Source organism: Lepus europaeus, chromosome 9, assembly GCF_033115175.1.
Source record: "Lepus europaeus isolate LE1 chromosome 9, mLepTim1.pri, whole genome shotgun sequence".
NCBI classification, from domain to species: domain Eukaryota; kingdom Metazoa; phylum Chordata; class Mammalia; order Lagomorpha; family Leporidae; genus Lepus; species Lepus europaeus.
In genome coordinates this window covers 59,693,365-59,716,763 of record NC_084835.1, presented here as the reverse complement: position 1 = coordinate 59,716,763, position 23,399 = coordinate 59,693,365, and the positions used below count along the sequence as shown (strand labels likewise).

General features: G+C 52.8%; 1 protein-coding gene across 2 annotated transcripts in view; it reads left to right on the top strand.

The window, feature by feature from the left end:
• MTCL1 (microtubule crosslinking factor 1) overlaps window positions 1-18,866 on the top strand; it is a 132,689-nt gene extending 113,823 nt beyond the window's left edge. For both annotated transcript variants that reach the window (XM_062201373.1, XM_062201374.1), the window contains 4 exons: window positions 4,145-4,441; window positions 7,539-7,570; window positions 10,250-11,825; window positions 17,694-18,866. In XM_062201373.1, coding sequence (XP_062057357.1) covers window positions 4,145-4,441; window positions 7,539-7,570; window positions 10,250-11,825; window positions 17,694-17,927 — 2,139 coding nt within the window. In that variant the 3' untranslated portion in view covers window positions 17,928-18,866. The remainder of the gene's footprint in view (window positions 1-4,144; window positions 4,442-7,538; window positions 7,571-10,249; window positions 11,826-17,693) is intronic.
• The last annotated feature ends 4,533 nt before the right edge of the window (window positions 18,867-23,399 follow it).

Below are 23,399 nucleotides of genomic sequence, written 5' to 3'. Positions count from 1 at the left end.
AACTGGGTCATTTGTTTGGTGGAAATTTTGGGAGTGAAAGTAGCATGTGTTCTTATGGAAGTGGTCACCCATTGATCATACCTGACTTCAGTTGGCCAGTATCACAGTGACTCCTGGACACTCGTTAGCAGGGGCCTTCCTTCCTGCCTTCTCTCCAGGGTCACGTGTTTTGTCTGTCCCTCCTCTGCGACCCCTGCTGTGCCCTTTTAGGGTCCCTTAGCCTGTAAGCCGTGGTGGCTTATTGACTTCGGCACGAGCTTCATTTGTTCTGCAGGGCACGCCTTGGATATAAATGAAGCAAGGCTTTTAGGTTTCCATTTTACTGCTGGGAATGACGAATTTGTAGTAAAGGAAAAGTTAGTAAGACATAGCCCATGGTAGAGTTTGAAGTCAGTGACCTAGGGATGACCTGTCGCCTCGTTTTGAGACCATGTTTTGCAAAGGTAGGAGTGGTGGGGAACTGAACTCCCTGTCCAGCTTGTTGGGATCCCAGCAGGTCTACAAGACCGTCAGCTTCAGAGCTTCAGTCTTTGAGGTTGTCATCACTGAGCGCTCCGGGCGTCTACCTGTTCCTGCCAGGGTGGCGGACCCCACAGTTTCTGCACCATGATTTCAGCACTGTCTTTAGAAGAGGAGTGGTTAACAGTGAACTCATGCTTCAGACATGCAACAGTGGCTTTCAAAAATAAAGCTGGCCTTTTCCCAAAAAACACTCAGCATTTTAAAGAAAACTTTTAACATTTTGGCGCCCAATCCTAAAAATGAGGTTAAGCAGTGACAGGCATTCTGGAGAGGAAATTGACTCAGGCGCGTATGAGTGTGTATAGATGTTGTTTATTGGTTACTGGGTTGTTTATTCATTTAACTTCGGCCTATGCATTCCATAGATAACCAAGAGATGTAACTGAACATTCTTCACGGTGTATCCTCTCTATTTGACTCCGGGGTAAGCCGTGTAACCTTGACTGAGAACCTAATACAGATGGTGAGAGAAGTCACACTAAATCCATTTTCCACTTTGCAAACACATGCCTCATGCCTGTCCGGTGTCATTCAATTCCTACATAATTTCTGCGCCACACGAGGCGTTTTATGTGATGAGTGACTGTGGGAGCATGGGTAGGTCAAGTAACACTTCATCTCCCTTATCAGCGTCTCTTGTTTCCATCCAAGTTGGATTGGGGGATAATTAACTTTTATGGAGTCACACTACATTTCTCCTTAGAATGGTTAAGTTCCCAGTTAACATGCGGATGACGTGGCTTGCTGCTGTCCTTGCTGTACCTACAGAGCTAAAAGGAAAGTGCCTCTGTCTTCCATCCTCTTTCCAGTAATTTCCTTACAGCAGTCTTTCCAACACCTAGGGCCATTCTTACCTGCCTACAAAGTAACCTTTTCTCTCGGCGGGCTTGGGAAGGTGACACTCTTGAGAGTTCATTGTTCCCTGCGTTCTTGGACATGCAGACCTCTGAAACGTTCTGTTTGCATGAGGAGTTGTTCTGCTGCCAGTGCAAGTACAGTAGGAGCTGGAAACCGTGTCCTTGGAAGGGCCCGTTCCATGACTGCACTTCAGAGGCATCTTCGCAGCAGATAGCCCCAGCGACAACCGTGCCAAGTGCATTTTTAGGAAAGCGAACGCCGGCGGCTTTGGTGCAAGTTGCTCCTGGCTGCCTGGGTCTATTTTTGGAAGCCCACTTTACTGAGTTAGGACACGCGTGTTCATAGCTCTCCTCCTTAGTCATTCTTTTCCCCTCTTCACTCACACCCTCGGTGTACATTTCCAGCTTCAAGTGTGATGCTTGCATCTTAATTCCATGCCCAAAATAGCTTGGAGATGATCGTGTGTTGGAGCTGAGTGGTGCTGACATGCATTGGAGGAATGTCACCAGAAGCTTTCCTTTTTTCTTTTCTTTTTTTTTTTTTTTTTTTATTTTTTTGACAGGCAGAGTGGACAGTGAGAGAGAGAGAGAGACAGAGAGAAAGGTCTTCCTTTTGCCGTTGGTTCACCCTCCAATGGCCGCCGCGGTAGCGCGCTGCGGCCTGCGCACCGCGCTGATCCAATGGCAGGAGCCAGGTGCTTCTCCTGGTCTCCCATGGGGTGCAGAGCCCAAACACTTGGGCCATCCTCCACTGCACTCCCTGGCCACAGCAGAGAGAGGGCCTGGAAGAGGGGCAACCGGGACAGGATCGGTGCCCCGACCGGGACTAGAACCCGGTGTGCCGGCGCCGCAAGGCGGAGGATTAGCCTGTTGAGCCACGGCGCCGGCCATCCTTTTTTCTTTTTTGAAAGAAAGCAGTTAGCATCTTGAGGAGAACTGCAAAGAAGTGTGTTGCTATTGCCTGGAGCGATTTGCTTGTTCCCTGATTTGACTGTGAACTAGCCCCAAGCCCTTACGTTGGAGATCTGGTTGCTTGAACCTCCTCCTTGCCCCCAGAAATAAAGATAACACTCTGAAACTTTGTTCCCCCACCTCAGAAGTGACTCAGATGAGTGGAAGTCTTTTTGTCCCCCAGTACCTCTCACACTTTCTTCCTGACACTGCGCTGGCCAGACTCACATCCAGCTGTGGATGAAAGTGCAAACTGGGCCCAAAGATGCCGTTCGTGAAGATGCTTTCATAGAAATTCCACTGACCTGCGTTCAGGAGCCTTCGGATGTCCTGGCACCATCTCAGCGCCCGAAAATCTTGATCTGGCCTCCGCTCCGAGGTCAAACCTCAGTGTGCCTCCCTTCCTTTAGATCTTGTCCTCCTTCACAGAGCAGCGAATCCAGGAGCCTGTCTGAGCTCATTATCCAGCAAAGAGCCCGCTAAAGATTCATGGCGGGCAGTAGCTGCCAGTTGCAGGTGTGCTTTGTGTGCACGTGTGGACCAGGAGGCAGTGGGGCAGTGTGGGGGGAATGCAGGAGAAGCCCTCTGCCTGCCTGTCTTGGCAGTTCCCAGGGATTCTGCAGTCTCATTTCCTGAACAGCCTCCACCAGGTCTACTCCTAATGCCAGGAGGCAGAGGGGTATTTGTGTGCAGAGTGGGTGGCTTGAGCCTGCTGGCTCAGGTGCATATGTCCATTTTACAGATGAGGAAACTGAGCTGAGAACCTATCCCTATCAGCCAACCAGTAAGGGCACAGATCAGTGGCTCAAGGGATCCTGTGCTTCCAGTACTGTTTCTTGAGTTTACCAGTCAGGCAAAAAAAAAAAAAAAAAAAATTAGTGCGTGTAGAAAGTAGGTGAGTTTTCTTCCCTGGCATACCACATCGTTCCTTACCTTCCTAGCTACATTGGAATCCTCTCAAGCAAAGGATACATTGTTTTTAACACAACATGACTAGAGCTCACTATGCTCCATGAGATCGAACAAGAGAAATTCAAAAAGTTTGCGGGAAATGGAGTTAAAAGATAAGTTTATATTGGTATGAAACATTTTTGAAAACCATGCATCATTTTCTCATAATATACATTTTCTTTTTTTCCTATAATATGTATTTTCTAGAAACTGCATGTATTTCAAAAATTTTTTGCACCAAAATAAACTTTTCTTTTTAAAAACATATTGTGTATTTGAGAGAGAGATAAGAGTACCCATTCATTGGCTCATTCCCCAAATACCCACAACGGACGAGGTGGGGCCAGGCCTGGAGCCAGGAACCAGGAACACAATCCGGGTCTCCCAGAGAGACGCAACTCCTGGAGCCATCACCACTGCCTCCCAGGGTCTGAGTTGGCAGGAAGCTGGAGTCAGGAGCCAGAGCCAGGAACTGAACCCAGGTATCCAGCGTGGAACGCGGTAACTTAGATGCGAGGCTAAATGCTTGCTCCCAAATAAGCTTTATGTTTTCATTTCTTTTTTCATTTCCACAAATTTTCAGTAAATATCCTCATCCATAACAAAGTGTTCCCAATGATTTTAGGCTGGTTAGGAAAATCAGATTCTCCCGCAGAAGTTTGCGATCACTGATGGTATTCTGTCAAGCGTGTCTAGAGGTCTGACGGTAACTCCAAAAGACAGTTGTAAACACGTTGTTTAACCGTATTAATTGTTTTTGAAAAGTCTGATTTCCTGTGAGCCCAGTGCTCAGTTGTCTACAGTAGCGTATTTGCATCAGACAGAAAAGCAAGGCCAATTCTCTTTGTTTTTAAATTCTCAAGCTGCAGAAAGAGAGCAGTCCCCGGCGAGGTGGGAGCTTCCTCTGCGATCAAAAGGAAGGCAGCACACGCCCCTCTCCCCACCAGGGAGGCCTGCGCCTGCCCCGGCCCGTGGCCATGTGGCCTTGTGCAGACGCCGACTCCCTCCCATTCGAAGACCGGCCGCTGTCCAAGCTGAAGGAGTCGGACAGGTGCTCGGCCAGCGAGAACCTCTACTTGGATGCCCTGTCCCTGGACGACGAGCCGGAGGAGCCTCCACCCCACAGGCCCGAGAGAGACTTCAGGAACTGTGGCCCCGAGGTCAGCCTGTGGGACGGGATGAGGGGCTGGCTGGCAGTTGGCACCCCCGGCGTCTGTCAGAGCTGGCAGGTGCCAGTGGCTTTTGCATGTGGCGATGGTGAACTGAGTACAAGTGACCTCTTCACATGGCTGAGGGGGTGGTGTGGTGGCCCTGACCCTACCCTCCTAGCCAGCCCCACGGTCCCTTTAACTTTGCCGCTTTGTTCTGGGTTCTGAAACCCTGGCCTTGGGTGCTGTGTCACAGAAGGTGTCGAGCACGCCCATGTCCAACAGCATGCAGAATGGACCTAAATGGTTCTGGGAAGTATCTATTTGCAACATGTTTTTGGAAAACATGGTAAAATCTTCTGGTTGTGGCAAACTAATAACTGCAAAAAATCTCTCTTAAATTTGCTAGCTTTTGGAAGTAGCAAATATCACTAAACAATGATATATTATACATATCATATTCTGGGCAAAGGGAAAAAAAACAACCTGGCACTTGGAAACCTTACATAAATCACACCACCAAATGGGTGGGTTAAGCTCTGTGCTGACGTTGGATATGGCCCAGCGTATGTTGCATTTCCTCATTCGGCCGTTTGCTTTAAAAATTGATTCTAGAATCATTCACTGCCTGTGAACCAATTTCACAGTTTGCTGGACCTGTCATTTGGTCTCCAGACACGTCTGGTTTTAACTTGAAATAGTATTGTTGAAATATGGGACAGTCATACAGATCAAATATCCCATACTCAAAATGCTTGCGACCGGAAGTGTGTCGGATTTCAGGTGGCTGTAATTTTGGAAGAGCTGCATGTATACAAGGAGATATCTTGAGGATAGGGCCCAAGCCTGAATAGGAAATGTACGTGTGTTTCAAATACACCTGAAGATAACCTCATCCAATGTCTTTAATAATTTTGTGCGTGAAACAAAATTTCACGGTGTGGAACTTTGCACTCCTGGTGTCGTGTGGGTGCTCAGAGACCGCTCAGATTTGGAAGCACGTCAAACTTCAGACTTTCAGATTAAGGCACAGTTAGCCCACACGGCCATTGCAGGCCAGCGAGGCCAAGTGCCCTGGCAGGTTGGTGCAACATCACCGCCTGTCTCCTGTGATCTGGGGGTGGCCCGTGAGGGAGCACACAGGGATCGGCTCAGGAGACCTCGTGCGAGTTCCAGCTCCCTGGCGGCTGGGAATCCACACTTACCTGCAAGGCAGAGATGAGGGAAGGATGTGCTCACCAGGGGAAGCGCCCTGGCTGTGCGCTCTCCAAGGAATGGACTTCCATCACTGTTGAAGGTGCCACCTGCCAAGCTGTGACAGCCCCAAGAGGCTGCTCAAGGGGCAAATCTTGCCGCAGCCGCGCGTCTTCCTATGGGGGAGTCCCTGCTACTTCACCTCTGACTCGCAAGTGGGAGTGTTTAAAACCAAGCAAGGGCCCCCGGCCTGAGGAGGAGCTCACACTTTTTTAAAAAATATTTTATTTATTTATTTGAGAGGTAGAGTTACAGACGGTGAGAGAGAGAGAGAGAGAGACAAAAGAGAAAGGTCATCCTTCCATTGGTCCACTCCCCAAATGGCTGCAATAGCCAGAGCTACAACGATCCGAAGCCAGGAGCCAGGTGCTTCCTCCTGGTCTCCCATGCAGGTGGAACGGCCCAAGCACTTGGACCATCTTCTACTGCTTTCTCAGGCCACAGCAGAGAGCTGGATTGGAAGAAGAGCAGACGGGATTAGAAACAGCGCCCATATATGGGATGCTGGCACACAGGCAGAGGATTAACTGCACCATGGCGCTGGCCCCAAACTTTTTTTTATAAGATTTACTTATGGGGCCAGCGCTGTGGCACTGCTGCTTTCAGTGCCAGCATCCCATATGAGCTCCTGGCTCCTGGCTTCAGATTGGCGCAGCTCCGGCTGTTGTGGCCATCTGGGGAGTGAACCAGGGGGTGGAAGATCTCTCTTTCTCTCTCTCTGCCACTGCCTCTCTGTAACTCTGCCTTTCAAATAAATAAATAAATAAATCTTTTAAAAATGCAGTTGTTTAAGATTTTATTTTTTTAAAGATTTATTTATTTATGTGAAAGAGTTACACAGGGAGAGGAGAGGCAGAGAGAGAGAGAGAGAGAGGTCTTCCATCTGATGGTCACTCCCCAAATGGCCACAGTGGCCAGAGCTACACCAATCCGAAGCCAGGAGCCAGGAGCTTCTTCCGGGTCTCCCATGTGGGTGCAGGGGCCCAAGGCGTTGGGCCATCTTCTACTGCTTTTCCAGGCCATAGCAGAGAGCTGGATTGGAAGAGGAGCAGCCGGGTCTCAAATCAGTGCCCATATAAGGCCAGGGTGTTAACCCACTGTGCCACAGCTCTGGCCCCTAGATTTTATTTATTTATTTGAGAGGTAGAATTAACAGACAGACAGAGGGAGAGACAGACATAAAGGTCTTCCCTCCCCTGGTTCACTCTCTAACTGGCCACAGTGACCAGAGCTGGGCCGATCTGAAGCCAGGAACCAGAAGCTTCTTCCAGGTCTCCCACATGGGTGCAGGGGCCCAAGCACTTGGAGCATCCTCCACAGCTTTCCTAGGCACATTAGCAGAGAGCTGGATTGGAAGAGGAGCAGCCAGGACTTGAACTAGCCACAGCGCCGGCCCCCTCACTGACATCTAAAGTGAGACTTGCACCAAGGGACTCCAGTGTCCTAACCTGCCTGTCTTCTGTCACCTCCCCCACCCCCTGCCCTGCACCTCCCCACACTCACTCACTCTCCTATCAGACTTGCTCAGGTCATCACAAAAGCCGGCTTTGAAATCCCTGCTGCCAGCGAGGCCTCTCTCACTGCCCAGGTCCAGAGTCAGCCTTTCCCAGTGCCGTGGGCGCCTGCCTGACTGCAGGAGCGCAGCCCCCTCCCTCGTGAGGCCGTGGATCCTGCTTGGATTCTGGAACTTCAAAGGCCTTCGGGGCAGCAGCACTCCTGACCCACACCTGGCCTCCGCCTATGTTTCTCAGTGGTGGTTTCCTAGGCGAGCAGGCCGAGATAAAGCACTGAAGCCCAGTCCTGGCTCCCAGGCCACCAAAATGAAGCAACTCACCACATTCTTTCTTCTTTCCAGGAAGAAGACAACCACAAGGGAAATCTTCAAAGGTACGTAAGCTTGATGGAATGATAGGTGACTGAAATGCACTCCTGCCGCTGTAGTCTGCTCTCACACCCTCTTTGAAATGTCTTAATGTGAAGGCCGCTGCAGAAGTCTTGCTTTGTTATTTGTGCATTCCATACATATGGCAATTTTGGTGATGAGCAGCCGAAAGGCCAGACAGTACTGCATGCGTGCGTGCGTGCGTGCATGGATCATTCTCTGCCCAGCCCCTCCTTGCCAGTCGTAGCTGTGAGCTATACACACAGGGGAGCATGTGTCCAGTGGGCTTTGTAAAGTCCACAGAAACCTCCCTGCTGATTTTAAGTCTGGAAAACTCCTTCTTGAAATGCCCCGAGCCTGCTCCAGGAGGGTTTATTGAAAACTTCCTGGTGGCCAGTGTTGTGGTGCAGCTGGTAAAGCCGCCACCTGTGATGCATCCCATGAGGGCTCCAGTTCAAGTCCTGGCTGCTCCACTTCCGATCCAGTTCTCTGCTGATGGCCTGGGGAAAGCAGCAAAAGATGGACCAAGTGCTTGGGCCCCTGTGCTCACATAGGAGACCCTCTTTTACTGCCTAAGCCACAGGCCATCAACCCTTCTCTTCACTTTCTCATTTTTGCTTTTTCATTTTCTTTTCTTTTCTCTTCTTTTTTTTTTCTTTTATTTTAAATCTTACTTCTGTGAATTCCAGAAGTAATGCATGCTTGTTGTCAGTGTTAACATCCAGTCAAGTGCCTCCCGCCATCCCCTTTTCCTTCTTGCCTGTAACTGGTGTGCTTCTCCAGATCCGCTGCTATGCGGCTGCAGGGGCCGCATCCACTTCCCACGCATCCTGGCTCTCCTAGTTGCTGTTCCGTCGGCTTTGGTCACTGCTAAGGTTGATGGCATCCTCCTTCTGTCCTGTCCCGTCCATCCAAGCCCCAGCAGCACGAAGCCCCTGTCCACGGAGGTGCCGCGGATGTGACTCTGAGACCTGTCCCTCTGCGGGCAAAGTGGGAGTTGGCTGAGCTGTACCCAGAGCACCATGGCAGGGGTCAGGGCCTCAGCCAGTGCAGAGCCCTCACGTGCTCCATGATCAGTGTTCTGAAGCTGAGTCGTAATTCACCAACGCCTGGGATTGACAGATGCAAGCAGAGGAAAATCATACTTGCCCAGAAGCTCAAGACCTAATGACATTTCCAGCATGGGTGACAGCCGGGTTGCTGTGCTCCCGGGAACTTTAGCCAGATCGAAGGCCAAGCCGTGGCACTCTTGGCCTGCTCTAAACCCCATGGCGGCCCTCAGAGCAGGGGCCCCGTCCCCTGGGTGAAGGCAGTTGTCTGCGGGCCAGCCAGGGCTTGGCTGGTTCTGTATGCTGGCCCGTGCAGTGTACAGACTTGCTCAGAGCAGGCTTCTGAAGCCACTCCCGGCCTCTTCATCATGGATGGGTGTCCTATAGGGGAGTGGCCAAGCATTGCCCTGGGACCCCCACTGACCAGACCTCAGCTGGTCTAGAACTGGAGGGCTGGGTGCGTGCGTGTGTGTGTGTGTGTGGCAGGAATTTTTAATATAACTGACCAGAAATGGGTTTACCTCCAGAGACAGAGACATGCTCACTTCCCTTCTGCAACGCCCCAACCCCTACCCCGAGCCAAGTTGGAGGGAGTCCAGGCCACAGCGGCTCCATTGCTGGGGCCGGTGGACACAGCCAGGGCCCAGCCTCCCCTCTGACCCCACCTCCTTTGCTGTAGTGGGTGGACACCCTGTGTGAGCACCCCAGCACCCCTTGTCGTAGCAGACACGTATTTCCAATGCCTCTGCTTGGGCACAGGGGAGGCACTCTGTGTATGCGTGTCGGGTCGATGTGTCCAGTGAAAGGGCCAGGAATCTGCACCCGAGTCCTTGTCCTTCAGGCAGGAGTTTAGCAGGAACTAAGCCTTGACCCCCGTGTCTTCACCTCCAGCCATGCTCCCATGTCTGGGGAGGTTTTTTTCCTTCTCTCCTCAGAACAAAGGAGGAGGAACACAGACAAAGAGGAAGGCTTGGCCGTGGAGAAGGGAGATCCCCGGGGTGGACCCTGTGCAGAGGGCCAGAGGGAATTTTTATTTGTAACAGAATAAAGGAAACCATGTGCCGGTCTGATGGCGGTTCCCTTGCCCTTCCTCCCTTTGTCACCCGCCTCGTGGCCTTTGGAGGTTGTCAGGGCTTCAAGCCAGTGGAAGACGAGGCTGTGTGGTGGGACCACAGCTACATCACTGGGTCTCTCTCCCGGGGGGCCATGAGCATGGGGTGGGCAGGGCCTGGGGGTGCTCTGCAGCATGAGCACCTGCCGTGACGCCTTGCAGGAGGGTTGGCACTGGGGTGCCCACCGGCGAGGGCCATGCCAAGCCACGGCTGGGAGTTGAGCTGCATTGACTGCTGGGTGGCCCCACCCTCCCTGGGTGGCCCCACCCTCCCACTTGTTTGCAGTATTTGAGGGTTGGCACTATTCGGTTCTGATCAGAGCAAGGCTCCAGCAACAGTCCCACAGCCACAGACATCCAATAAACATCCACAGGGCCAGCTCGTAAGCAGGGAGCCTGAAGCAGCTGCAGAGTGTTCCAATGGCTTAGGGGAGGCTCCGTCCCCACTACCCGGGCAGGGCAGGGCAGGGCGCAGGGCTGCAGCGTGCAGGGCACGTGCTGACCTCCTCTCTCTACCTCTCCAGGGCGGTGTCTGTGTCCTCCATGTCGGAGTTCCAGCGCCTGATGGACGTGTCCCCCTTCCTGCCTGAGAAGGGCCTGCCGTCTGCCAGCAGCAAGGAAGACGTCACCCCGCCCCTGTCCCCTGACGACCTGAAGTACATCGAGGAGTTCAACACCAAGAGCTGGGACTACACGTCCCCCAGGTCCCCCAGCGGGGCTGGGGCCGAGAGGCCTACAGACCTCTGGGCAGACAGGACCGAGGCGGGGCGGGCAGGGTGCGAAGCCAGCGCGGAGCCCTTCTCAGACTCCTCCTGGTACCTGACCACGAGTGTCACCATGACCACGGACACCATGACCAGCCCTGAGCACTGCCAGAAGCAGCCGCTGCGCAGCCACGTCCTCACCGAGCAGTCCGGAGTGCGCGTGCTGCACAGTCCGCCCGCCGTTCGCAGGATGGATGGCATTGTGCAGGGGGGCGGCGAGGGCAGGGGCCGGCTGGACCCCGAGGGGCCCTTTCCCACCAGCAGGGCCAGAGCAAGCCTGGGCGACGCCAAGGGGGGACCCCTGGAACCCATGCTTGGGAGGTGGCCTTGTGCCCCCTGCAATCACCCCCGAGACTACATGGAGGGGGCCCTGCGCCCCCTCGAGAGCACCCTGTGTGCCCCCCTGGGCTTCGCCTCCCCCTTGCACAGCCTGGAGATGTCCAAGAACATGAGTGATGACATGAAGGAGGTGGCTTTCTCCGTCAGGAGCGCCATCTGCTCCAGCCCGCCCGAGCCGCAAGTCAAGGACATGGCCTGCCAGACCAACGGGTCCCGGACCACGGGCACGCAGACCGTGCAGACCATCAGCGTGGGCCTGCAGACGGAAGCCCTCCGGGGCAGTGGCGGTGTCACCAGCAGCCCCCACAAGTGTCTCACACCAAAGGCGGGGGGCGGCACCACACCCGTGTCGTCTCCTTCCCGCAGCCTTAGGAGCAGGCAGGTGGCCCCCGCCATCGAGAAGGTGCAGGCCAAGTTTGAACGCACGTGCTGCTCCCCCAAGTACGGGTCTCCCAAGCTGCAGCGGAAGCCCCTCCCCAAAGTGGACCAGCCAAATAGCAGGACCTCACCGGGTGTGGCCCAGAAGGGGTACAGCGAGTCGGCCTGGGCACGCTCCACCACCACGAGGGAGAGCCCCGTGCACACCACCATCAACGACGGCCTCTCCAGCCTCTTCAACATCATCGACCACAGCCCTGTGGTGCAGGACCCCTTCCAGAAGGGGGCGCGGGCTGGGAGTCGGTCCCGCTCAGCAGAACCCCGCCCCGAGCTGGGCCCAGGCCAGGAGACGGGCACCAGTTCCCGGGGAAGGTCGCCCAGCCCCCTTGGTGTAGGCGCTGAGACGTCTAGGGAGGAAGGGGGAGAGGGCACGCCGGTGAGGCAGGACCTAGCCGCTCCCCCTGGCTACACGCTTGCCGAGAACGTGGCCCGGATTCTCAACAGGAAGCTGATGGAGCACGCCTTAAGGGAGGAGGCGAGGCAGGCCGCCCACGGCCCCCAGAGTCTCAGTGACAACCACACGGCAGATGCGGCCACAGCCGAGCCAGGGCCCATGGAGGTAATGGCACCCTCTCCCGCCAGCTCTTCCATTTAGGGGCGGGTGAGTGGGCACCTGGCCAGGCCGTTGGGTCGCAGGAAGAAGTGTTTTTGTCTCTAACTGGCTGTGGTGAGTGGGGGCTGAGTTGGGTTTTGGGGAAGATAGCTTAGGCAGAAAGGGTTCTGGCCTCTGGGCTCAGTGATGGATCTGTATCTGCACCCCCAGGCTCGGCGTGCTGGGTCATGATTCGCCCTTTCTGTGTGTGGGTGCATGTCACGGCACGTCCGAGTGTGCAGCACGGGAGGGGGCCGGGGGGATGAGGACCACGGGGACACGTGCTTGTCACGTGCTCTTCAGGGACTGCAAACCCAAGGTCGGTGTCCCAGCTGGCCTCTGTGCAAAGCAGCAGTCTGGCCTCTCAGGAGCAGCTTCCCCTCTCTGTGTGCATGAATCCCCCGGCAGCAAACCCAGGTGAAACAAACGCGTAAACCCTGAACCCAGCCTCTGTACAGGAGGAGGTGGCACCGGCGCCGCCCTGACATTGCTCACCCGTCAGCCTGGAGTTCTGTTCCAGGACACATCCCCCGGGGTGTACTTTGCACCTTGCCACTTGAGCCAGCAGCTCCCATTTACAGGCCTAGAATGAGCAAATGAAATAAGCCCTGTGATCCTGCTGGTGCTGACGGCTGTGGGGAGGCCGGCTTCTCGCTTCGTGCAGCCCTGAGCAGGTGTGAACACCTCGCCCAGTGAGCATTCTGCAGGCTAGGCCTCTCCCCAGGGTCGGGGAAGAGGAGGGGAGCAGATTTTTTTCTGGGCTGCCACCACCTGGGCCGCCCTGGCCCCGGGGCAAGGAGAGGAAGAGGGTGTGTGCCCGTTTCCCAGGGGGAGAAATGCCAGCGCAGTTAGAGGGCCAGACTGACCCACCGAGGAGGACTTCACTGAGAATACAGAGGTGAAATCCGAAATGGCGAGCCGAGTGCAGGTGCCAGTGACCCCCAGAAATGGGATTGCCTGTGATTCAACCCAGCACAAATGCTGGCAGCACGTGGCCCGAAGCGCCCAGTGTTTGTGAAAAGGTTGTTTCCAGGCTCTGGGATGGGCAGACACTGCTGGCTGAGTGTTCCCAGCTGACAAATGCTGTCACCCCCGTCCCTGGGGGCCCCTCAGGTAAGTCCTCTCTGCTGGGGAGATGGTGTGTGTCGGACCAGAGATCGGTTGAAATGAGGGCTTTGTCCCAAAGCATGAGCTGGCTGTGCCTGCAGTGTCCGAGTCATGGTCGGCTCTCGAGTTCCACATCCCCAGATCCACCCTACTGTGGGCTGAAAATACCAGGGGGAAAACTGTGTATTGAGCACGCAGACTTCTTCACTGGCCCTCAACCCCTACACAGCAGCACATAATTGCTGTTTACAAAGCATTTACATTGCACTGGGTATTCAGGTACACGGGAGGATGTGCATAGGGGCTGTGCAAATTCTGCACTATTGCAAGGTGCACTAAGGGACTGGAGCATTTCCAGGGGGTGTTACCCTTTTTTTTTGTTTGTTTTAAAGGTGTATTTATTTGAAAGAGTGACACACAGAAATCTTTCATCTGTTGGTTCATTCCCCGCTGTCCACAATAGCCAGGGCTGGGCCAGGCTGAAGCCAAGAGCCAGGAACCCCATCCTGATCTATGTGAGTGGCAGGGGCCCAAACACTCGGACCATTGTTCACTGCTCTCCCAGGCACATTTGCAGGAAGCTGGATTGGAAGTGGAGTGGCCGTGACTCGAAGCAGCACTCCAACAGGGGATGTCAGTGTTGTAAGTGGCAACTGAACCCACTGTGCCACAGTGCCCCCAATCTGCAGGATTTGATATCTGCAGTGGGTCCTGGGACTAAGCCCCATGAATACTGAGGGACAACTATTAGAAGTTAAACAGAAAAATAATTTTTAAAAATGTATTTACTTGCCAGCGCCGCAGCTCAATAGGCTAATCCTCCACCTTGCGGCGCCGGCACACCGGGTTCTAGTCCCGGTTGGGGCACCGGATTCTGTCCCAGTTGCCCCTCTTCCAGGCCAGCTCTCTGCTGTGGCCCGGGAGTGCAGTGGAGGATGGCCCAAGTCCTTGGGCCCTGCATCCTCATGGGAGCATGGGAGACCAGGAGAAGCACCTGGCTCCTGGCTTTGGATCAGCGCCGTGTGCCGGCTGCAGCGTGCCAGCTGTGGTGGCCATTGGAGGGTGAACCAACGGTAAAGGAAGACCTTTCTCTCTATCTCTCTCTCTCACTGTCCACTCTGCCTGTCAAAAAGAAAAAAAATGTATTTACTTATATATTTGAAAGGCAGAGTGAGTGACAGAGAAAGGGAGACACACAGAGAGACAGAAATCTGCCATCACTGGTTCACTCCCCCAGATGCCTACAACAGCCAGGGTTGATCCAGGCCAAAGCCAGGAGCCTAGAACTCCATCCAGGTCTACAGTGTGGAGGCAGGGGCCCAAGTACTGGGGCCATCTGCTGCTGCTTTCCCAGGAGCATTAGCTGGGAGCTGCATCAGAAGCAGAGGAGCCAGGACTCGAACCTGTGCCTCGATACAGGAAGTGCCAGCATTGCGAATGAGGACCTAAGCTGTTGGGCCACAAGTTGCTAACCGTGCTGCAAGCAGCATTAGAGAGAAAATGGCTGACTGTTGGACTCCCAGAAGTACCTGCGGAAATGGCTTTATCCGTACACAGCTGCGTCCCTTCCCATCCCTAGAAAGTGTGTGTCTGAATGCTCTCCCATGGTGTGTCTACTACCAGCAGAGAGCATTCGAGGGGAGGACAGAGTTTCAGGGACCCAGAATCCCCACGGAGCATTCGCTGACAGCATTTCAGTGCCATGAGTCCTTTGTTCCTGTTCTGCTGGGATTTTGCTCTTCCTCGATTCCAATGGAATTATCCGCTGTTTGGGTTGGCTTATCTGTTGGGCCCATGGGAGACTCCTTCCTGTCTAATTATGTCAGCTTTTGACGTAGTTTCCCACGTCGCCAGGGCTGCACCTGCTCTCCCAGCCTGTGCGGGGCGACAGAGTCACTCCCTGGGCCATCCAGACCCGGGCACCGTGGGCACCGGCTTTGCCCGCAAAAGCTGCACGGGCCTCCTTTTCTCCTCACGCCACGGCACCAGCCCAGTGGCGCAGAGAAGCTGTGGAGGAGGAGGAGGTGGGCAGTGGGGGGAAGAGGAACAATATGGAAATGCAGCCCTCTTGCCTCCCACACCCAAGTGGAAAATGGGGGTGGGGGAGTGTGAGTGTCAGGACGAGTAGCGCCAGCTTGATCGTTGGCCACCAAAACAAGCTGTACTGTGGAATATTCTGTATCAGATACAAACCAAACGCTGTGTGAAAGGTCAGAGGTGAAAGGGCGGTTCCTCCTGAAACCGGAAGCCTGGGAACCGGAAGGGAGGTTCACTGTCCCCCGCGGCCGCGCCTTCGCTGTGCAACAGGTGGAGGAAGGCGTGGTGCGGGGGCTTCCTGACAACACTGCACCCTTGCCTGTTGACCTGGAGGCTTTACTGTTCTCTTGCTTTAAACTTGCTTTCCACCCACTTGCTTTTCTTCTCTTTGTTCCGTCCAGAACCAAACTGTCTTACTAACTGCCCCGTGGGGACTCTAGCCCTGCCTGCCTCTCGCTGTAAGTGCTTCCTCCCTCGTTGCAAACCACCTGGAGAAGTCGTGTGTGTAACTCATGGGGACGCCTCCCACCCCCACCCATCATCTGAGGGCACCCACCTGGGTCCTGGCGGGCTAGCTCTGCCCCACGTGAGGGCTGACTGCTTGCAGTGAAGGGAGGTCTCTAGGCGCTGGAGATGGTGCCCAGAGCTCCCCTCGCTGGTGGGGTTTGCGGCCCATGGGCTTTCAGAGGAGTGAGGACACACTGGCCAGGAGGGGACAGCTCAGGGACAGGGGTCTTTGAGCCCAGCCAATGACCGCCCTGCAGCTTTAGCCGTCCACTCCTACTCAGGGTGGATGACCCTTCGGTCACGTACTCGTGTCGCAGTCAGCTGAAATGGGTGTGACTATGAGAAAAGACTTTTCTCATTTGTCTTTCAACAACCGTATCAGAAAGAAAAAGCCCAAAGGCGCCTTGTCCTTCCAAGAGAGCATCGCGGGTGACACAGTAAGTGCTCGATAAATATTTATTGAACAAATGAACAAGGCCATCGATGCTACAGCTATGTTGACAGCTTCTCCCAGAATGGCCTTCAGATCCTAAATGAAGGCACAAGAGAAAAATAAAGACTTTGTTTTTGATCGAGGATGTAGCCACCCACCCGCCTTATTGGAGGGCCGTAATGCCAGGTCTTAGGTACAGAAAGATTGCAAGCTGTCAAAGAAAATGATGGCCATGTCCCTGTGAAAAAGTGGCAACACATGGGGAAGGGCATTTGCAACACAGGTGCTGCAGGGGCAGTATCACGCCACGGTGGCTTCTCGGGAAAGCCCGGCATCGTGGGCTTGCATGTGCTGTTGGGTTACTAGGGAAATGTCCGTAGCCTTGGCCTCGTGGTCACACAGCATTTCTTTATTCGCGAGCAGGTGCTAGTGAAGAGGTGCTGCAGGCTGCTCCCTTAAAGAGCCCGTTCTTGGAGCATCAGCCAGGTGGAAGCAGGGGCTGATCAAACCACCGGCAGCAGCCTTGTTTACACACAGCATACACAACACACACTGCTCTCGGTGGGAATGGACACACGCGACAGTGCAGATGTCAAGTCTGGCTGGTGCTGTGTGCCCCGGGGAGGTGCCGTCTGGCTGCCGTGGTGCCCGATAGCACAGAGGACAGTGATCGCTGGCCTTAAAGTGCCTTTTCTGCAGACCTCACAGAGGGGCAGGGAAACCGCCTCATCCCATTACTTCATTGCTCTCCTGGAAACTGTGGGTCCCACGCCACCCTCGGGCTGTGCCGCCTCCACCTGCCACCACCATGCATCTTCCACCCCGTTCTCATCTGCTCCCAGGAGTGGCCTTGCCCACTGGATACCACCATCAGTGTCCTTCAGCTCCTGCGCTGGAGCCTGGTCTGTTCACTTGCTCATCGTGTCTTCTCTGTGCCATCCATCTAGGGGTTTGTGGCCTCAGCTTTTTTTTCTTCCGTGTTTAGTGTCACTTGGGCGGGCTGGGTTCTGTGTTTCTCACCGTTCCCTCATCTCCGCTCCTGTTTCTGTGCATCAGCGAATCCCACGTTGGGCTTCCTTGTTTCTGCACGTGAAGATTTAAGGCAAATAGCCCAGCATTCTTTAAAAGCACAAAAGATCTCTTCTGTGCAAATGCCCTGGGGCGCCTGCATTGTCCTCAGACACAGAATCGCAAGCGCTCCCCATCCCACTTTGAGCCAATGCTGCTACACGGAAGAATCATTCGAGACAACGAGACCTCAATTAACAGTTCTCCCGGCAGCATTTTTCCCGTGTCGTGGGAGTTTGTTTAACCTACTGCCAGTCAGTGGGGAATAAACAGTCGACCAGCCTCCTTGCTAATCCAGTCGGATGAAATCACAGGGCTTCCAGTGGCTCACTGCAGCCAGATAATGATTCCAGGGGGCCAGTGACAGGACCCACTGGGTGGGGACTTGAGGAGCAGCCCCAGTCACTCCCCTACCTGCCATGTTCCTGTCAAATTCGGAAGGAGCTTTGTGTGCACACCCATCTCACCGTATTGCCATATCTTGACCATTGTTCGGTATCTTCATATCACTGTGCATTCTTGTGGAACTCTTTGCTGATCATTTTAAGTTGTTCTCCATAAGCAACATAATAGCATTCTGAAGCTGCCCACTGCCCACCGTGAGTCTGTTGGAGTGTGCTGGGGGGAATTAACCACTGGGGAGCCGCTGGTCTGAGTAACCGTGTCTTTTCTCGACCCCCAAGGAACTACCTTGTTCTGCACTAGCTCCGTCCCTAGAGCCCTGCTTCTCCAGGCCCGAGAGACCAGCAAACCGTCGGCCTCCGTCCCGGTGGGCCCCGCCGTCCCCCACTGCCTCACAGTCTCAGTCCCCTGGAGACCCGACGTCCTTGGAGGAGCGTGGCGACGAGGAGCCGCCGGAGGAGAAGCCACGCCGTGATGCAAGCTTGCATGGATTATCACAGAATAATTCATTGTGATTTGCATAACCACACCATCATCACGAACCAACCTCTGCCCCAAAGGAGAGCTCTGGTTTTCTCAAGGTTAAAGAATGTTTAACAAAACAAAACAAAACAAAACACAGCTGCTGAATGTTCAACCTGTGAAACTGAGATGTTTCTAGAATGAAACAGTAAATGTGCCTGTAATAACTTAATTTTTTTCATAGCTCAGAAAACTATTTTTGTCTCCATCTTTTTTACACACAATATATTAAATGAAAAAAGTAAATAAGGTATAAATAGATTTAAAAAAATAAAAGTTTTAAAAATGTACATTTTAAGAGATGCCGAACACCCTCTCGCTCAAACTGACTGCCTCTCTGTTAGATTTGCACTGTTACTTTTTGGTTGGGTTTATTTCCATGTTGAATGAGCGTGGTTTAAGTTAATTTTATTTTGTCAGTGTTACTGTGTTTTTAAGAATTTTTTTTAAATGCTTCAGACTGTCTGATTCCGTGAACTTTTTGTACTGAAAAAGCCGTGGAGCCAGGAGAGCGGACAGGCGGTCTGTAGACTGAAGGAGAGGCGCCGAGCCCTCTGGTGCGCAGGGGGCACTGGCCGGCTGTGTAATCCACCTGCTCTCCTCCGGGCCGCACGTCCGGTTTCAGGTGCATGTACGTGACTGCGCTGTGTCCCCGCCCTCCCCGCCACGTGAGTCGGCCCGGCCCACTGTCGTCCGTCGTGACGCCCCTCGCCCTGCACTTTTAGCCTCGAGCCTCTGGCATTGACGAGACAACAGCAACCACCTTTTTAAGATGATTGTTAAAGAGATGGACGGCACTGAACAGAAGTGTACGCAAAAGTTTCTTGTTAAGGGAAAGCACTACACACAGGCACCAGGATACCAAATGGAAACACGACAGTGCCTCGGCGTCTGTGTGAGGCCGCGATGAAGTAGAAATAAAGCCTTTGCGAGCCAGCAGCGTGTCTGGGCTCTCACGTTTCACACGCCCTCCGCCTCTCTTCCTGAGGGCTCGGGCAGAAAGGTTTCCATAGCGGAGGAATGAGGGGAGGGGATCGGTAAGAGGCAGCAGCTGCCGGCCTCACAGGAACGCACTCCAATGCACCACTGGGTTGCGGTTCTCCGTGACTCGTTGGAGGGTTCTGGAATAAAGCAGCTTTGTTCTTGCTGAAAAAAAAAAAAATGGGGTAGGAGCTTGGGTGCGAGAAAACTGCTCACCTACAGGTCCACTGTGCCCGGCCTCTGCCCCCTTCCCCTCACCAGCAAAGAGGGAGAGGCCCAGAAGAGGTGGCTCCCTGGGACATCAAGGTGTAGGCCAGCCTGTGAGTGTCTGAAGTAGTGGGGTTGACAGAGAAACGGTGCCCAAGAAAAGTGCACGAGAAAAGCTTTCAGACTGAAGCTTCTGGCTTCCATGCGTCTTTCGTTATCCCAACAGTCTTATTTACATGAACTAATGGAATACGTTCCATTCCTACCATTATCACAGCTCCATCTTTGGACTTAAATTTATTTTTTAAAAGATTTATTTTATTTATTTGAAAGAGTTACACAGAGAGAGAAGGAGAGGCAGAGAGAGAGAGAGCGGTCTTCCATCTGCTGGTTCATTCCCCAATTGGCCACAACGGCCGAAACTGAGCCGATCAGGAGCCAGGAGCCTCTGCCGGGTCTCTCTTCCAAGCGGATTTAGAGGCCCAAGGACTTGGGCCTGCTTTCCCAGGCCACAGCAGAGAGCAGAAGTAGAGCAGCCGGGTCTCAAACCGGTGCCCATATGGGATGCCGGCACTGTAGACGGCGACTTTACCTGCTACGCCACAGCGCCGGCCCCAACTAAAATATTTTTCAAAAAAGAAAACAGTTAAGTGTCGATGAGAAGCTGGAGCAGTCGGAGCCCTTGTGCACTGTTGCTGGGGATGCCGAATGGCTCAGCTACGTGGGAGACCATGTGGCTGCTCCTCAGCAACTGAAGCAGTTGCCACGGGAGTCAGCAGTTCTGCCCCATCCCTGCCCCCAGGAATCGAAAGCTGGGATCAGGCAGGGATGTGGGCGCCCATGTTCACAGCAGCCAAAATGGTCCACTGACAGTGAATGGACGTACAAAATGGGCTGTTACTCAGCCTTAAAATGGAAGCACATTTGCACACATTTGTACAAGAAACCTTGAGAACATCGTGCTAAGTGACCTACCCCAATCACAAACAGGCAATTATTTGATTGTTCCAGATGAGATACCCAGAGTTGTCAAGTTCATAGACACAGAAAATAAAGTGGTGGTTAGCAGGGTTGAGGGAGGGAGGATGTGTAGTGGGTGTAGCGTTTTGGTTTGGGATGGTGAAAACATCCTGGAAATAAGGTGAAACATACTTCATGGCGCTGCATTACACACTTGAAAATGGTTACAACAGCAGACTTTGCATTTCAGCACTACAGGAACTTTTAATGCAAAAAAAAAAAATCATTGAACCATCCAGACATAACTAAGCAAATGATCAACAAGTCAGTCGTGGTTACTTTGTGCCCATGGTAAATGCCAAGAGGTCCCTTCGTGTTCTCTCAGTTGGCGACAAGGAAGGAAGCAGGTAGTGGTCAGTGAGACCCTCAGACTGTGCCTTCGGGACTCTGCTCACGCCCTGGCCTGCCCTCCCCCAGGTGGTTTATTCCCAAACACCCCACAAGTGGGCAGTGATGGTGTGCAGCATCCTCTCCTGGGTTAACACCTCCTAGGGAAAGGTCTCTTACCAGGAGCTCCACCAAAGTCCAGAGCCAGTGAGTCTCACTGGTCCCGATTAAGTCACGCGTGTCCCTGACAGATTGTCTGGCCAAGAAAAATCAAGGCGCTGTTCAAATAGAGGGGAGAGGGTATCTGGGAGGCATTGAGATCTCTACACCTATGGGAGACACCCCAAAACTGCAAGGAGGAGCTCTGGCCATTACAGAACTTGCTATCTGGTGAGAAAGCATAAAATTCCCAGGCAGGAAGAACAATTGCATGGGCAGTGCGTAGAAATCCCAAGTACAGCAGGGCTGGTGCTGGGCCTGGTAGGGCAGTGTTTCAGGGTGAGGGAGGCAGCCATGCAGGGAGGAAGTAATGGATGCCGGTCACTTCAGGCAGCCCTAACTGGGCTGGGAGCAGAACCTTCCACGAGCAGGGCCAGTGCCTTGAAAGCTAGGCTGGAGCCTCTCCCGTGAGGCATGTAGCTGGGCATGTGTGTTGTTGAGTCTGCTAATTGTGGAGCTGCACCACCTTCAAAGGCAGGGCAAGGCAGTGGCATGAATGCCACAGCTCGGTGGGTCATGTGCAGAGAGCAGCTGTCTGCTGGAATTCACGTCTCCGTGAGCAGCGTTAGGGCGCCAGTTGCTGTCACATCCTGAGACAGAGGCTCACAGGGCAGGCATGCCCTGCGCCCTGCGGGGAGCCCAGCGCCAGCAGCCCGAGACATTGCTCAGCACACTGCCCTCAAACTGGGCAGGGGTGGCCACGGTGTACCCACTCCTTTTTGCTCCTTAGCAGGAGGTGACATCCAAGGAATCCTCAAAAAGATGCATATGGGGGGGGGGGGCCTATTCATGGACTCCAGGGTTTTTTGCACCAAAATAAACATCTTTTAGTTCCATTTTTCCACCAACTTTTTGAAATTCCCTCACATTAATCACTTCTTAGCCTTTTGGCTAATATCAAGCGTAGTATTTTTTCTTATCAGCTTAAAGTTTCCTCCTATTAGGTTCAAGTTTTCAATATTATAAGCCTTTTTGATTTGCATGCATCATCTAATTCATATTTAATACTTTTGCTTCATCTTTTTTTTCTGTAGAATGACCTTTATAAGGTTTTACACATACCTGATTCTATTTTTGTTAATTCTTATTGTTTATATTTAAGATGTACAACATGATCTGATATCCATATACTCGGATGCGATGAAATGGTTACTGTAGTCAGGCAGAAGGACATGCATCACCTCCCAGTTACCTACCCCCCTTTTTTGTGGCAAGAGCACCTAAAATCTACTCTATTAGCAAAACTCCCATGTTAACCATAGTCCTCATGTCACACATTAGATTTCAGGATTGTATTACGCTTGACCGTCATGTTCAAAAAGCAACTAAGAAGTACAACAGCCGTTTTCTATTTTATCATGTATCTATTTTTTAAAATTGTGGCAAAGTACATTTAACATAAAATTTGCCATGTTAACCACTTTAAAATGTACAGTTCAGTGGCACCTAGTACATTCTCAGTGTTGTGCAACCACTGCCAACATCTACTTTATAGAACATTGTCCTCACCCCAAAGGAAACCCCATAGGCACCCCCAAGTCTCTGGCACCCACTCATCTGCTTTCTGTCTCCACAGATCTGCCTAGTCTCGGTATTTCATAAGGGGAATCATACGCGTTGTGGCCTTTGGAGTCTGACTTCTTTCACTTAGCATAAAGTTTTTCAGGTTCATCCAGGTTGTAGCATGAATTAGTGTTATAGGGGTGATCCTGGCCAGGCTTGGTCCAAGTCCTTGTTTCCACACAAGAAAGAATGCAAGGAAGAAATGTAGACAATGATGAATAGGAAAGGAGGATACATTTAAAGCACAAATACACACTCAAGAATAAGTGGACAAACTCGGGAGAGAATGAAATGCAGTGAACAAGGTTCAGGGCAGAGTTTTCATTACCCTTTGGAGGTATAGGGTTGTGTCTGGGACAGCGTTTAATTGAATATTCAAATAGGCTAGGTTTCCAGGCAGGGCTTGAGTACCACCCATTCTGTGCACTTTTCAGGAAATCATGGAAATGCAGTGGCATCAGATGCATGATGGGAATGGGAGTGTGAGCTATGGGTAATTTCATTATGATGACCTAATAGTCATCACAGTGACACGGTCTGCAGCCATATTGGCTATTTCTAGTGGCACCTGTTCTACTCAGTAGCTGCAGTCTGCATGGGAGGTGGTGGGGTTTGGATGGTACACCCGGGCAGGGGGGCACATGGGGCTGCAGCACAGATGCTAGCATTGCTCAGCTCCTGTGGTAGCTGCTTCGCTACCCACATCATTAATTCTTCACTCCTTTCTATGGCTGGTAATATTCCACTGTAAGGTATTCCACAGTGGTTTCGCAGGTGATGGTGTGTGTCTGTTTTCAAAACAAAGAAAACCTCTGGCTACCTTACCTTAGACAGCCCTGAGCATCCTCCCACATCCTCCAGAGACCCAAATCACAATGAATAACCAGGAAGCTCATCCATCAACTTAACTGCAGCACTTTGGTGTCTTTCGTCTTCATTGTCTCAAGAGGCCGCCAGTAGATGCATTGTCATGCTTTTCTTTGATTGCACTGAGGCCTTTCAGCATCTCTGAAAGCAGTGAGCACAAGAATCCAGTGTAGCAAGAAATGGGCCCTGAGTCATAAACAGGTTGGTTATTGGGGCAGATTTGGTGACACTGCATCTTCCTTACACTCTCGGTCCCTACGCCACTGTGGCACTGAGAGTGA